This window comes from Camelus dromedarius, chromosome 26 (assembly GCF_036321535.1).
Source record: "Camelus dromedarius isolate mCamDro1 chromosome 26, mCamDro1.pat, whole genome shotgun sequence".
Lineage (NCBI taxonomy): Eukaryota > Metazoa > Chordata > Mammalia > Artiodactyla > Camelidae > Camelus > Camelus dromedarius.
In genome coordinates, this window is record NC_087461.1 from 2,996,536 (window position 1) to 3,011,874 (window position 15,339).

The window sequence follows — 15,339 nt, forward strand, 5'->3', positions numbered from 1 at the left end:
CAAACCCCTGGCTGTCACTGCAGGGTCCCTGGGAGGCCTCCGTCCTTCTGCACTGGCCTCAGAGCCGAGGGTCTTTAAGAACCTCAGGTCCAACAGCTCCCAGCCCTTCTCCCACCCAGTGCCCCTGTTCCTCCCCAAGTTGAGTGTTTTGTTTTTGTAGCAAACAGACCACAATTGCTGCATCATTTGTTTTCCAGATGTGTTGACAAAGGGTGGGCGGAGCCCTCAGAGGCCGGGCAGTAGACGCCCTGGGGAGCTGTGCGCTGCCTTCCTCGTCACACGCTTGTGAGTGACTGCATGACACTTTCCACCTCCGTGTGTTTCGTCTCCTGTGGCTGCTGGAACATATGACCACAGACTTGGTGTCTCTGTCTTCATAGCTCCAGAGGCCAGAAGTCAGAGCAAACAGGTGGGTCGGTCCCCGCTGGAGACTCGCGGGAGAGTGTTCAGCTTCCCTCCCCAAGATTTGACTTCCATCTAAGTCAAAAGGCGGCCAGGCAGAAAGGTGGGAGCTCCGGGATCAGCGACATTCCTGGCACCCAGAGCCCCTGAGGGGCAGAGCAGCGGTGGGGTCACCCAGCAGGCCCCTATGTGTCCCCAGACAAGGTGGCTCAGACTTGACCTGTGTGACCGGAAGCCTCCCACATGGTCTGCAGGGCCCATGCTCCCTGCCCAGTGGGCCAGGGACGGCTGGGCCTGGGGCACCGGGTGAACCCTGGTCTCCAGGGCAAGTAGATGCTTCGTGCTCTTGGCCTCTCAGCCTCAGCCACATAGGTGCCCGGGAGCATAAAGCAGGTGGCCAACCCTTGGGCCCCCAGGACATTGTGGGGTTGGGACATCAGGGGGACCCACAAACACAGCCTTTTTCAAAAGTTCTCCAGTTCTTTCATTGGCAGCCAGGACCGAGAATCCTGGCCTAGAGCAAAGGTGGGCTCAGGCTAGAAGGGCAGAGGCGGCTGGAAAGGTGGTGCCCGGCCCTGGGCGGGGCTCCTGCGTGGAAGAGGAGAGCATCCCAGCTGGCAGGCGGCTGCAGGTGAGCGAGGAGCCCACACAGGCGCTCAGGCCCCTTCCCAGGTTACAGACACACCAGGGGGACCGTGGGGGGAGGGAGCGAGGTCACGTGTGTGTGGTGGGGTGATGATGGGGCGGTGGGGGGCAAGCCCTGGCTTCCTGGGTGCCCGGCTGCACCCGCTGGAGGGTCACCACCGAGCAGTCGTGGTGAAGGAGGGGTCGGCCAGCCACATTCGTGAGCCGAAAACTCAGAACCTGGATGAGTTTACAGAGAAAACGGGACCGGGTAATTTATCTAGGTTATTCCTGAGAATCTGCAATGTACTGTTTCTGCTGAGAACCTGCTTTTCATGACCCATCAGGGGCAGGGGAGGGGGTGCACTGTGCAGAGAGAAGCAGTGGTCTGAGTTCTTACCCACTGGCACAGGAGGCCTAACATTTAAACCTTTGTCCTACCAGGTACACGGCCTGGAATGTGCGATTTCCCTCCTCCACGAGGGAAGAGAACTCGTGACGGTTGATCTGATGTGTCGTCTTGGCTGGGCTGGTGGGGGCCCGGGGGGCTGGCGGAACCTTCTGTCTGCGTGTGTCTGGGAGGTGTTTCCAGCAGAGATGAGCATTTGATCTGGTGAACTGAGTAAAGCCGATTTCCGTCCCCAGTGTGGGGGGCATTATCCAAGGCATGGCGGGCCCCAGTGGGGCAAAAGGGAAGGGTGAATTCGCTCTCTGTTTTGGGCTGAGACGCCCACCTACCTGTGCCCGCAGACATGGGACTCCTAGTTTGAGCCTTCAGACTCAGATCAGGATGGGACCCCGTCAGCCGCCGGATTCGATCCTCAGGCTGCAGGTTATACTGAACTCCACCCCAGCTCCCCTGAGTCTGTGCTAGCGGGGGAAGTTGGGGGTGCCAATCCTGGGACCTGTCCGCCCCCCCTGACACAGCCAATTTCCATAACAAACTTCCTCTTGTATCTCTCCATGGGGTTCTCCAGAGAGGCAGAACCCGCGGGGCCTGACACAGAAGTGCTGGGATTTCCTGACCAGGCACAGACCGTTGTCACGGTTCAAAGAGGACAGGGCGTAAGGCAGGCGCCTGCTCTCTCAGTCACGGCCTTCCTTCTTCCTGTCGACTGGGACACGGTGAAGATTTCTCTTCATGCCGTTGGCATCGCGGACGCCATCTCTGCCCGGTAGGGGTGATACCTCACGGAGGAGGGAGCCCCCCGGCCCTGACACCTAGTGCAGGTGGTGTCTCCTAAACCAGCCACGCTCCAGGCATCCACACGCCCTGCGCCCAAGGGGTTTACCGTCTCGTGTAAATGTAGATGAGTTTTATTTGGGGTCCTGAGGAAGGAGACTTGGCCTTGTTCACAAGGAATTGTAATACAAGACGCACCTCGGTGAGACTCGCACCGAGAGATTCAGTCACTCCCACCAAGAGTGTGCACTGCAGTGCAGGTCCGCAGCGTGCCGGGTCTTGTTCTGGAACACTTCCTGGAGAAGGAGGAATTTGATGTGAACCTTAAAAGAGGACCTTAAGAGGCCTGTTGGAAACAGATATAAAGTAGGACGTAAAAGCTCCAGGAGCAATTTGGTGAAGAAAACGTGTTACTTAGGATATAGGATTTGAAACTGCTTTGACCAGAAGTGACATAATTCGTCCAGAGTTAATGTCTTGAAGGACTGGGGGGAAGTTGTTACTTCAGCTGAGATTAGTTTTTGTTTCACCACAGCCAGCCCAGTAGACGCGTCAGTTCAGTTCTGCTCAAATGTCAGTGTGTATGGTTCATATTTCGGACACCGAGCATTTACCAAATACCTCAAACCCTTGCAAAATATCCCTCTGAGCCAGTTAACCGTCAGGGAACGCAGCATCGGAGCCGCGGTCTGCACCGAAGGTCAGCGGGGAGCCCGCCCCACTCACAGTTCTTACCCCCTTTGCGTGGGAGGCGTGCGCAGCTTCTCCGTCACGAAGCAAACCAGCTCCCCTTCCCCAAGATTAGGCCCAATAATGTGCCTAAAAAAAGAAGATACCAAGAACGTTCATCCCTGTCAAGTTATGTTTCGACGTTTAGGTGAAGTGACAACAACTGAAGCAACCGAGCCACACGTCAAACGGAACGAAACTAGAATCTCAGGCTCGGCGAAACTGACTCAAAAGCTGCTAAGAGCATCTCATCTGACACGGCTCTCACCCTTAAAGTATCCTCTTAAAAAGTTTTTGGGAAATACCAGCAAGTTGACTATTTGCAGAACTAGCCTCGGCCAGTGGAGTTTCAGAGAAGTGGCTTACGGAGAACCAGTTGCCCCGACCTGAACTTCTGGCTCCCTCTCCACTGCCCTCGGGGTCTAGACTGGGGGTGACTGGGCCCCGCCCTCCGAGGTTGTCCAGACCGTCTGGAGCCAGCGTGAAGCCATTTCTCTGTGGCTCCTGCAGGGTCAGCGCAAGGAGACCGTCCGCCCTTGGTCCCCACCTGCCCTCCCACCAGGCCCCCTCCCAGGGTGACTTCCTCGGGGGGCAAGGCTGCCCAGGGGTCTCCCTGGAGAACAGCCGTGCAGGTGGGGGAGGCCCTCGGAGCCCCGAAGTCCAGCCCAGGTCCTCCTCTCATCCGAGACCCAGAGTGAGTCACTTCCTCTCCCAGACAACACAGCTCCCCGTCCTGTTCCCGGGACAACAGATAAAGAAGTTTCTGCTGGTTTCTTCTTGCCTTGGGGCAACAGCTCAGCAGGGTTAAGCCTCAAAGGTCTCCTCGCAAACCTGTGGCAGACCCCCCATCTCCCTGGGCTGCTGGTGGCGTCTCTCCTTCCTTCTGTAAGTTCTAACCTTCCATGAACTGCATGCAGTAGAAGACGTCACACTGCCAAAACCACGGAGGATAGAATAGTGTGCGTGTAGCCACCAGCCGGCCTGGAAAACAGCACAGTGCGGCACCAGATGGGGGCCCCCTGCGCCGGCCGGCCCCCTGCCCCAGAGGGAGCGGTGGTCTTGAACATGGAGTTCACTGTTCTCAGGTAGGAGTCTCATCGTTCTTCACAGTCAGAAAAATAGAGAATTTTTTTTAAAGGAAAGATTCAGTTTTACACTCAGTAGACCTGAGCCATGGTTCTCGGACACTTGGGCCTCGTGGGGCAGGAAAAGGTCAAAATGAACGTGGGGCACGTGTCAGATTCCCCATGTTTCAGAGGAAGTACGTGGAAGAACACTCACAAAACTCGTCTGCCACCAGTCACATCGTGAAAGGATGCTTAATACAGAAAGTAAAGAAAGCATAGTTTCAGAATTTAAATCTGAATGCATTTAGTGTCGTCCAAACCTTTTTCTCCTTTCCACACAGAGCCTGGAGACCTTCATCCGGGACCAGCGTGGCCCTTAGGAATCTGCAATTTAGAAACTCAGACTGTGTGACCTGTGTCCCTAAGAGGATGGGGACTTTCTGGAGGGGGCCACCCCCATCCCGGGCACAGCCACCCTGCCCCCCTCAGGCCACACACCAGATGGGCAGCAGCTTCTGTCCCCCACCTCCTCATCTCCATGTCTTACCTCCACCAGGTGCCCCACCTGCCTCCCCAACCCACCCCTCCTGCCCGCCCTCAGGGTCCGGGAACTTCTGTTTTCTGTCTCCCAGTCCTCAAACCCAGGACCTCCCCTCACCGTGTCCAGCCTCAGGGGACTGCAGCCAGACCCTGAGGATGGGGCTGGGATGACCGGGGCAGCCGTGTGGGGTCCCAGGACACTGAGTGACTCACTGAGTGTGTCACCAAGTAGAAAAACTTCATCGATGCCGCAGCAATGCCTCCATGCCCCGCCTCCCCTTGCACAGGGACGAACCAGGCAGCTCTGTCACCCTCCAGCCACGTGCCGGAACAAGGGAGCGGTGCAGGGCCAGGCATTGCTATTTTGCAATAACCCCCCAGGCGAGCTGGGTCTGCCTCTCCCCACCCTGAGCTGAGAACCATCGCCTCGGCACAAGCTGGGATACAGTTCAGGAAACACCCAGCGATATCGCAAACCCAAGCGGATATCAGGGTGGGCGGGGGTGGTTGGCGCACCCTCGTCTCCCATCCCCACCTCCCCGACTCTCCCCAGCTCCTCCGCGGGGTGCACACGCAGCCTGGAAGCCGCTTCAGAGCACCCCCGACGGTGGGGCCCTGAGGGGTCGCAGCCGAGAGGGTCTGGGCAGCAGGGGGTCCGGGTCCTGGGGGCCCCTTCCTCCCTGAGCCATGTCCCCTGCATGTGCGACCCCCTCCCCTTCACCCGTCCCAGCACCTCTGGTCCCTCGGTTTCCTGACTGTCCTGCCTTCAGGTGATGCGGACCTGAGCCTCCGGTGCCCCCACCTTTGCTCAGCGTGTTGCCCCGTGAGACCCCGTGTCTCAGGTGCGAGGCATGCTCGTGTGCACAGCACACACACCCCCACACCCCCCTTCTTCCAACTTGAGTCTGAAGAACAGCTGGCGACGTGAAAGGACAATAGACTGTGTGTGGTGCAGGTGGTGCCCCTGCCTGAGCCTGGAGCCTCCCCCTCCCCCCCAATACCCCTCCCCCTCCCTCTCCTCATCCATCAGAGGGCGGCCTGCTCCAGGTGGGTCCCCCACTAGGGCCGAGCAGAAGAGATGGAGTCTCAACCCCAAAAGCCACCACTTGGAGCCCTCGGGTGTCCCCCATTCAAGCACAGTGCACCCCCCTTGGAGCTCACACCCCTTTTTATTCCGACCACCACGATGCTTTAGGGTTCCTCACAACAGCCCTGTGAGGTAGGGAGCACACCCGTTCCACGAGCACTTGAAGTCTCACCGGGGAGAGCGCAGAACCCAGGCCGGGGAGGGGCCCAGCATCCTACCCACGACCCAGACGGCCCCTCTGCGTCCCCCCTGGAAGCGGGGCCTGGGCGGCAGCAGGAGGAGGCAGCCTCACTTCTGGGCCAGGATGTGCAGGAACTCCTCATAGTCCACCTGCCCATCTTGGTCCACGTCGGCCTCCCGGATCATGACGTCCAGCTCCTCCGGGGAAAGCGTCACCCCAAGCTTGGCCGTGGCCTGCTTGAGCTCGTCCAAGCTGATGCGGCCGTTGCCATCCAGGTCAAAGGCGCGGAAGGCCTCCCACAGGTGGCCCTTGCCGCCCAAGGCCTTCATCTTGGCCATCGCCACCAGGAACTCCTGGAAGTTGATGGCGCTGTCCCCGTCCGTGTCCATCTGGGAGATGAACTCCTTCAGCATGGCCTCTGACGGGGCCTGGTCCAGGGCCCGCATCACAGCGCCCAGCTCCTCCACGTTGACGACACCGTCCCTATTCTTGTCAACACTGTCAAAGGCCATCTTGAACTCGGCCACCTGCTCCTCGGACAGCTGCTCGGCCATGTCGCCCACACCTGCCGCGGGGCTTCTGCGCTCACTGCCAACCAGCCAGAAGGGCTCACGTCAGGGCTGGACCGGTGGCGGCGCAAGGCTGCGTCTGCCAGAGGACGGAGCTCAGGTGGCAGCCTTCCCACGGGCCGGGAACCCCCTCCTTTTCTGCAGATCCCAGCGGAAGGAGGAGGAAGGTTCCCCACCCACCCCACGTCCTCGGGCAAAATTCTCCTCCCAGGGAGGGACAGACCAGCTGAGGACAAGAAATGCAGGAACTGGAGAGGCAGGCCCGCCCAGGAGGAGCCTGAGGGAACCCGCGAGGGGCGGCCTCGCCCAGCCCCAACCGCAGACCCCGCGCCCCAGAAGCTCTTGCCCACGTGGCTCTCACAGAGACCCCGGCCAAGCTGGTGGGGGGGCACCCAAGAGGGCTCCCCCAATTTTAGGGACAGGCTGGGGAGGGGAGGGGAGCCTCCCTCAGCAGACACAGCACGCGGGGTTGGGGGGGCTGTGTCCAGCGCTCGTCCTGCAGGGCGGGGCTGGCGGGGGGCAGATGGTGGTGGAAGGTGGTGGAACGTAGTGGGGTTCTCCCCGGATCCTCTGGTCCATCTCGCATCGGGGTGGCCAGCAGGTGTTAGATGGGGATGCGGCTGGCTGCCTGTCTGCCTTTGCTCTCCAGAAAGCGGGAGCCTATTGCAGGCAGGGCCTGGCGCACAGGTGGTGCTGAGAATTGTTGAACGAATGTTCAGTGTGACCTCAGAGGTGAGGGCAGGACTTCTGTCCCCGCAGAATACTTCTCTTCCAGCCCCCCAATTCCTCTGATTCCATCCTGTCTGTAAGTGCGGGTTTCCCTGAAGAGACACCGCAAAGGAGGGGGCCGTTCATCTGCACTCCCAGAGGAGTCCTGCCTGAGGGGTGGGGGGAGGCTGAGGGGCACGGGGCCGGAGCAGGCCAGCCCCGGAGATGCTTGGGGGTGGGAGGACGTGGAAGGGGGCGGCTGAAACTGCGAACTTGGCCTGACTCGTGGGTTTACAAAGTCAGCTGTCAGCACAGAAACCCAGCCCGGACTCTGTCTCACCTCTGCCCGCTGCCCTGAGTAGCAGAGTTTAGACCAAGAGCTCGGGCCTCGGGGACCGTCCCCTCAGAAGTGACACCCAAGGCTGGGAAGGGCCATTTGCCTTGAGGCCCCACAGTGACTTTCTCAAGCAAATCCCCTCTCTGTCCCTATAAATTCCTATGACTTCCCCCCACCTCTGCCTCGGTGGGAGGAACAAGCTTCTCTCCTCTTGAGAAATGTCATCAGCTCCAAGCCTCCTGGTTCAGCCCATCAGACAGACCTCGGAGTCTGTCCTTCCCTAGACAGCAGCCAGGCAAACACCTCCCCCTGCCCCCAGCCCCCAGCCCCGCACACCCGCCCCCGGCCACCCAGAGGCCCAGCTGGAGACAGACACATGCTCCTGTAAAGGCATCTTGAAGCTGGAAAAGTACAGAGACCTCAATACATAATAAGCAATCAATTTCTCCATGAAGCTGACAACAGCATCGGGTGGAGAACGTGGGTCCACCCCGGAGACCAGCACCGGGAAGCAGCCACTTCGTAAGCGAGGTAGGAAGGGCGGGGCTCCTAATCACTGGATCAACCCAGCCCCTTGACTTGGTTTTTAGCAGAATATTTGAAGATCTAAGTCTACATCTTTTAAATGTCCTCCTCTTATTAGCAGGACTTGATTTAAAAGCCAAGATGCTTAATATTCCCTCATTACTTGGTATGAAATACAACGCTGCAAACGGAGAGCTCTCCAGACAGGAGACTTGAGCTCTCGGGTGTAACTCTGTCCCTGACGTGGGAGCTTAACTTGTGCATCCGTGTCTTCACCTGTAAACACGGTACAAGGTCCACCGCATCTGGTCAGGGCCCTTAGGATCAAAGATGAAGTAACTCTGATCAGCGGCAGTGTTGCTGTTCTGTGACACACGTCCTGTTTGCACTCGGTATAAACCAGCGCCCGAGGAAGTGCCCACCGGGGGCGGAACCTGGCTCAGTTTCGCTCTGATTCCTTCCTTGATTGATGATGCTGTCTGCCCAGAGGTTTGTCACAGACACAGCCCCGGGGCCTGGGCAGATGCAGCCCCACACAGAGCAGGGGCTTCTGTTTGGAAAGAGCATCCAGCCCGGGGGACAGGAGGTAACCTTGTGTTCTCTCCACGTGGAGATGGTGTCTCGAGGTCACACGCGGTGCCCACAACCACCCAGGAGCTCAGGGGAGAGCCTGACCGCCGGTCAAGCCCGTCTGTATCCTCTCTGCTGTTCCTCCCTGACACAGGCTTTCTCTCTTCAGGGTGGATCAGCCCTGACATCGCTCTTGCCTCCTCCCGCCCAGCCTCTGCCGAAGTGGGCAAGGGGTCAGCGGCATTGGGCCGGCAGCAGGGATGGCCGCTCAAGAGTGACTGTGGAACTCAGGCTGGGAAAACGGGGAAGGCTCGACGTTCCGGCCAAAACCTAGTTAAGCTCCTTTTTTCCCCTAGTTAAGGTCCCACCCAGGCTGCGGAGGGAGTGGAGAGACCAGAGATGCTTCGTGATCAGGGCATCTCTTACAGGCCACACCTGCTGCGAGGCTCCCCCCAGGTAAGGGGGTGAGGTGTCCGTCTGGGGAGGAGCCTGAGTTTGGAGGAGGCCACTTGCCGGGTGTCCCACGTGCACAGAAGGGGAAAGAAGGATGCACTGGGGGCCACGGTCTCTCTGCGTGGAGCTCGTCGTGGTGCGTGGTCTGAAGGGAGAGGATGGGGGGGCCAGGGCACAGGGTGGCTGTGCTGGGGGGTCCTAGGTCTGCCGAGGAAGGAGGACAGAGAGGGTGCGGATTTGGCAGGGGAGCTCAAGCCTTTTGGGGTCACCCGTCAGAGGTCAGCTCTCCCGCCCAGGCCTCATTCCCTCCCCTGCCCCAGTTACTTTATCTCCCTGGGATGCTCGTCTCCTCCCAGTGAGAGCAGCCCTGGTCCTGGGGGAGGAGGGGGTCCCCTTCCTGGAGGAGGGTGACACCCCTGTAGATGTTACAGGAAGCGTGAACCCCTCTAAGGTGGCCGGTCAGTCCATAGGGGACCCATCATGTGCGGACAGCATCAAGCAGTCGCCATGAGAGTGTGATACGTGTGTGACGGTGAGTATGGGTGTGATGTGCAGGCATTACTGTGTGTGTGATACATGTGTGCACGTGTGTGATATGCACGTGCACGCGTGTGACTGTGCGTGTGGGCATGTGATTCATGTGTGTTGGGAGGAGGTGTACAATGCCAGGCCCGCAGAGCCAGTGTGAGGCTCGGGTGTCCCGGGAGACTGACCCGGGAGCAGACCCCTGCGTTCCCACTGCTGTTGGGCTCTGTGGGCAAAACACTGGGGAACCTGCTACATGGGTCTTGGGGGTGCCTCTGGCTCCCCCAACTTGCAGGGACCTGCTTGTCCCTCCCCTAGAGCCAGTCCCCCCAGGGACGGCCCTGCCTGGACCTTGCCCTGTGTGGGAATCGCGGCCGCCCACGCGGGGTGAGCAGTAGACACGGCGAGATCGTGCAGCCTGCACCCAAGCCCCGAGGTGCCCGTGTCCTGAATGCCAAGTCCCCGCCCCACCCCTGCCCTTGGAGGCCGTGCAACAGGTGGTTCATCTCTGGCTTTGGAACCGGCAGCTGTGGGGCCAAGCTGGCTCCCCACTCTTGGGGCGGGTGACACCGCCCCCTTTTAAGGGGGACCACACAGCGCCTGCTTTACAGGCTGCCGGGGGGTTACGTGAGCAGCGGGGAACCGCAGAGCAGACCTGATGGATAAACATCATTTTCCAGGAAATGCCCAGAAGTTGGGGGTCACCTGTCCACTTCAGGCCCCCGCCCAAGCAGAGGTGGGGCTGCTGGGGGCAGACATCATATCATGTGTCTGTGTGTCTGGGACTCTGTGCTCACAGCCGTTTGCCGGCCAGGGCTGCGGCCAGGGCTGCTGTGTTTTCAGGGCCCACATTTTGCCTGGACTTGTCAGGAGGCTGGCGGGACACAGGTGGCTCTCTGTCCACAGTCCACGCACGTGCCCGGCCCGTGACGATGGACTTGTTATCCAGCACGCTCTGCAAGCAGTGATTTCGTCAGTGTCTCCCCAGGGGGCTGACCCTTAGCCCTGCAAGCACGGGGCCTCTAACTGTGACCACCTTGGAGGGAAGTCTCTCTAAGGCGCGTCACATGCCTCACCGCCCAGCGTTGTAGAGCTAGGCGGAGGGGAACGCCAGTGGCCAGAGGCAACGCGTGTGCCGGGCAGCCTGTCACAGCGCGCCCGCCCAGGGGGCCTCGGGCAGGTGCTTCGGCCGGTGCCGTCCCCCTTGGCTGTGTTTCCCTCGCTGGTCACGCCCACCGCTCGCCCTGAGGCCGGTGGCCCCGCTTCACGGGTCTTCCCTCCACCTCTCAGACGTCGCTGACGCCACTTACAGAAGAGCCCAGAGGAGAGAGCACAGTGCGCCCAGCAAAACAAGGTGGCGCCCGGCTGCAGACCACGTGGTGCTGCCCCCCACCAACCCGGCTTGTCCTCAGGAGCACTGGCACGGCTGAGCGGGGGCGCCGGCTTCAACCAGGTCAGGTCCTGGAACTGGGGTGGCAGGACCGGCTCCACCCCAGCCTGACAAGCTCATCGCCCCACCCGGGCGGGGGCCGCGCTGCCGCCTTGCTACCTGAGGGGGGAGGCGGACCAGCCCCGATGCCCCTGCCCCCGTGGAGCTGTTGGAGCTGTTTCCGCAGAGGGAGCCTGTGTTCCAGGGCGGCCGGAGGAGTGGACAAAAGGAGGGCTGTGACCCTGCCTCTGAGGGCTCCCATCCCGGGCGGGTCCCAGAGACAGAGCTGGGGTCCTGCCCAATGTCTGCAGTCGGAATGACGGGCACCGAAGTGTGTTCGAACAAGAGGTCAACTGAGGGCAGAGCCTCGAATGGCCTGGGGGCCCAGGGCAGGAAGACCACCCCCAAAACAGCCTCCATCGCCTCCCTCCCTGCAGGCCACCGCTCACTCTCCTGGGATGAGGGGAGAGAGGGCGGCTTGCCAGCCTCTGGGACTGGACACCAGTCCCCTCCAGGCCTGTCTCAGGCCATGTTCTGCCATCACCGCAGAGGCACCTCAGCCTGGAAGCCAGTCTGCCTCCGGGGAGTCACCCGCCCTCCTCCACACACACCTGGTGCCCGGCCTCCAGCCTCTGCTGTCGGAGGTGGAGGGGGGGGGTCCTGTCTAATCTCCATCTCCCAACCAGTACGTTGTCCTTGTCACGAGGTGGGTGCGGGGAACGCGTCCAGAGAACAAAGGGTCAGTGATTGGGCCGCCTTCACTGCTGTCCTTTGAATGGGTTACGGTTGGTTTTGCCACCTCACGCCCCAGATGAAGCTTCGAGGGGCCAAGGAGGTGGACTAAGAAACGCCAGGTTAACAGCCAAGCCGAGACCAAGACTACGCGGTCCAGTTACCGGCCCACGTCGCGCCCGCGGCCAGGACCTCGGCCAGTGTCCCCACTCCCCCAGCGCCGCCCCTCCGCCAGCCGAGGCACCGCATCGGTGGTCTGTGAACAAACCCGGCCCTTCCCGCCGTCACAGCATCTCCCACCGGCCAAATGACTGGGTCGAGGAGAAGACACGTGCTTTCCTGCTACACAAACAGCCCCTCCTCTCATGTGCACAACACTCCAGGGTCACCTAGGAACGGCCCTTCCTTCCCGTTCCCGGGGCCGGCTGCCGTGATGGCGGGCAGAGGTCACCCCGTTCCAGAGCAGACCGAAGGAACTGGCTCCTCAGAAGGAAACCGGAAGCCAGTGATGTGACCTGTGACTCAGCCCCACGCCCCGTGGTGGTGTCGGCTCCCAGCCCGCCCACCCCAACTGTCACCCAGTGTCCGGGCACCGCTGCCCATGTCCCCTGAGCATCTCACTTCCAACGCCTGTAAGACACACACGTCCTCAGGTCTTGGAGCTCCCTGCCATTGGATAGATGTTTAGTTGTGAAAAAATGTCCATATTCCCCATTTCCACCGTCTCACCACCCAGGCTTCCTGTGCAGCTTCACCCCTGAACTCGGGCCTCAGCCTCCCCTCTTCCCATCATAGGATCTCCTCCTACACCCACATTTTTCTTAACTCTTTTACAGTCTAAGAGCTCGTGCGTCTGCTGGCCCAGAGAATTTGTCTTATTGACATGATTGGTGGGTCTCCTTTTCCGCCTCCTTCCTGGGCCCCCATGTCTGGGGTCTCTCCTTCCCGCCATCCTGTCCAGCGTTTCTTAGAACCAGAATGTGTTTCTCCCCCTGCTTCCTTCTTTGGAGAAATTGCTCTTTCTGGCCCTGGAGCCCCATATCAGCTTTAACTGGTTCGCGGTGAGGACGTGTGCATCTGTTATTTCCTGGTGGCAGGAGAGGTCTGTGCCTGAGGTAGCACGGCTCCTGGTTTCCCTGCCGCCCTGGGTGACGGGGTTGCTGCAAACCTTTTGCGCCCATGTTCGGCAATGTCTGTTGCCGCCAGCTTTATGCTTTCCTCGGACACCCATCGCAGCCCGTCGACACCTCGTTGCCTAACCCGGTAGAGCCACGCCGATGCCTCTGCCCTATTTACCTGTGGGAGAGGGTGACATTAACATCCACACCTGAGCCCTGTGTGCCAGGTGCTGTGGGAAGAGTTCCGGGGGGGTGACCTCATCTTGTCCGCACTGTTTACTCCTGTGTTACCGATGAAGCAACCGAGGCTCGGAGATGTCACAAAACTTGTTCGTGGGAGAGCCAGGAATCTGGATCAACGTTCGCCTTGCTTCAGAGCCTAGCCTCTCCTGCACCGCATCGCGGCACCTCTCAGTGTCTGATGACTTCAGCCATCCTTCGCACGCCACCCCCTGAAGACAGCCAAGGCCCAGCTCAGGCAAACCCTGGCGTCCTGATGCCAGCTTCAGTCCCTTATCTCCCAAGAACTCAGATCAGGCACAACACCTGTGGTCTGAGTAAGGAAGTGGAGGATGGGCGGGACCCTGGGGGTGGGATTCACGCATCGACGGCGCAGTGTGATGAGCCCTCCAGCCCAGTCCTCCCCGCCACACAGACCACACGGGGACTCCACGCCCTCCACCGCCTTCACCCAGTTTCTCTTGATCATTCGTCCCAGGAGACCCAAGTTCCATCCCAGCTCAGCCTCCACCCAGTGACGTGACCTTGGTCAATGCCTTCATCATCCATTCAGCAGATATTTCGTGAACTTGTGTCATGTGCCGGGGCTGGGCTGGACCTCGAGAGCCTTCAGGGGGCCTGAGGCTGCGAGAGGTGCCCTTAGCAACTGGAAGTGCCCACGGTCCATCCCCCAAGGACGGCCTGTCCAGGGCAGCACAAAGCGGATGTGGCTTGGAGCCAGGAGATCCTTCTGCGAGGCCCTCTGTGTCCCTGGCGAAGTAGTCGTACTGTCCTGGGCAAGTGCTACGTTCAAAGGTTACAAGGTCTGGAAAACGCGGGAGTGGGACTAGACGGTAGCTTTCAGAATTAGCAGTAGAAGCCACACTTCCCATGAAATCTTATTCATTTGATGAATAATAGTTAATGTTCATTGAGCCTTTACTGTTCCCACCACCCATCCAACCCTTCCCTGTATTAACCCCCAGTGCCCTGGGCAATGCTGGGCCCATCTGGCAGGTGAGGACCATGAGTCAGGAGCACTGGGGAAAGGAAGGTGGTCGGGCTGCTCCCTTCACCCTCTCCTACTCCCCCTGTGTTTTGGGAGGGACCTCTGGAGAGTCTAAGGGTCCCAAAGAGCTAGTTCAAAGCCACTGGGTGAATGACCTCCGAGGGAGCTGCCCCCGGGCTTTTCCAGACCACCTGGGGTCTCCTGTCCAGGCACTGAGCTCACACCCCAAACCCTCCTCCACGCCTCCCGTGCTCACCCGCAGGCGCACGTGTTTGTTCACATGTGGAGGCTTGAGCCACATGTGCATACACATTAAACTCAAAGGTTTTCATCACCCTCATGAGCTTCAACGGCTTGGAGCTTGGAACAGACACCTTTCTGGCCCCTGAGTGAGTTCCAGACCCTTCTAGGGAGATCCGCTTGTCCTCCTGAACATGACTGCCTCACCCCGTGGTGACGGGAGCTTGGAGGAACAGACGGGCCTCCTTAGCCACTTACCACGGGCATTTTGGCAGCGTGGGGTCCTGGCCTCTCAGCAACAATCCCCCTGTCATATTCATATTTTCTGTTGGTCAATTTTTTTTTTAAACATCAAATGGAAGTTTGAAAGGCAGATGGGTCATACACCTGACCCCTTCCTTCCAGAACCAGCAACTTGCCTCCCCGCCGTGCCCCCTCCATCCTGCCTCCCCACCCCCAGCCCAGCCCACCCCACCCCCACCCCCAGGCCTGGCCCGGAACCCCCTCACCTGCCCGCAGCACAGGGAGGGCAGGCCGGGCAAAGTCAGCGACCTCAGCACCAATCACGAAAGATCACCCTTTTCCCAGGAAAGCAGGAGGCCCAGGGGAGACTTTGACCTGTGTGGCTGCTTTTACTGTGTGAGACTCAGCACGAATCTTTGTGCTTTGGTTCGGGGTGATCATTTGACCCTGATTTAATCAAAGTGGCTCTCAGCAGTTAACTACAGGCCACTCTGCGTCCCCGTGTCGCCTGGAGCGTGAAAGCACGATGGAAGCCCTCAGGACGCTGACAGTGCAGCCAAGGACCCAAAGGAAGGCTGGACGCAGGCGGGGACCCCAGGGGGCCGACCTCGGAAAGCAGCCGCCTGTGGGGAGCAGTGGACCTGACATGAGGACACGCGGACCCAAGAAGAGCCAGGAAACGCTCAAAACAATCCAATAGTCGGCCTCCCCCGCGCTCGGTGGACTTCATTCTGCGAGTGAGGCCTCGGGTCATAAACGAGAACGTCTCCTGCACTTTTAAGATCGAGCAGGAGGCGGTGCCCTGCGGCCCCACGAGCCCTGGGAGAGGCGGCCCCTCATCCCCACATC

The 15,339-nt window shown here is 59.9% G+C and overlaps 1 protein-coding gene and 1 long non-coding RNA gene across 3 annotated transcripts; one reads left to right on the forward strand and one right to left on the reverse strand.

The window, feature by feature from the left end:
• Positions 1 to 244: 244 nt before the first annotated feature.
• On the forward strand, positions 245 to 5,493 carry LOC116150555 (uncharacterized). 2 transcript variants are annotated; one of them, XR_010377909.1, is made up of 3 exons: positions 245 to 1,033; positions 1,471 to 4,023; positions 4,347 to 5,493. It is a non-coding gene; the product is annotated as an uncharacterized LOC116150555 (long non-coding RNA). The 2 variants fall into 2 exon arrangements; XR_010377910.1 differs by lacking the exon at positions 4,347 to 5,493 and having other exon boundaries at positions 1,471 to 1,858; positions 2,004 to 4,340.
• Positions 5,494 to 5,695: 202 nt separating this feature from the next.
• Positions 5,696 to 6,559, reverse strand: CALML5 (calmodulin like 5). The gene has a single exon (XM_031444802.2). It carries the CDS (start codon positions 6,365 to 6,367, stop codon positions 5,921 to 5,923), a length of 447 nt encoding a protein of 148 aa, XP_031300662.2. The 5' UTR covers positions 6,368 to 6,559; the 3' UTR covers positions 5,696 to 5,920.
• Positions 6,560 to 15,339: the final 8,780 nt, after the last annotated feature.

Excerpts from the sequence above, each read along its gene's own strand:
- CALML5 (XM_031444802.2), bottom strand. The coding sequence starts at position 6,367 with ATGGCCGAGCAGCTGTCCGAGGAGCAGGTGGCCGAGTTCAAGATGGCC.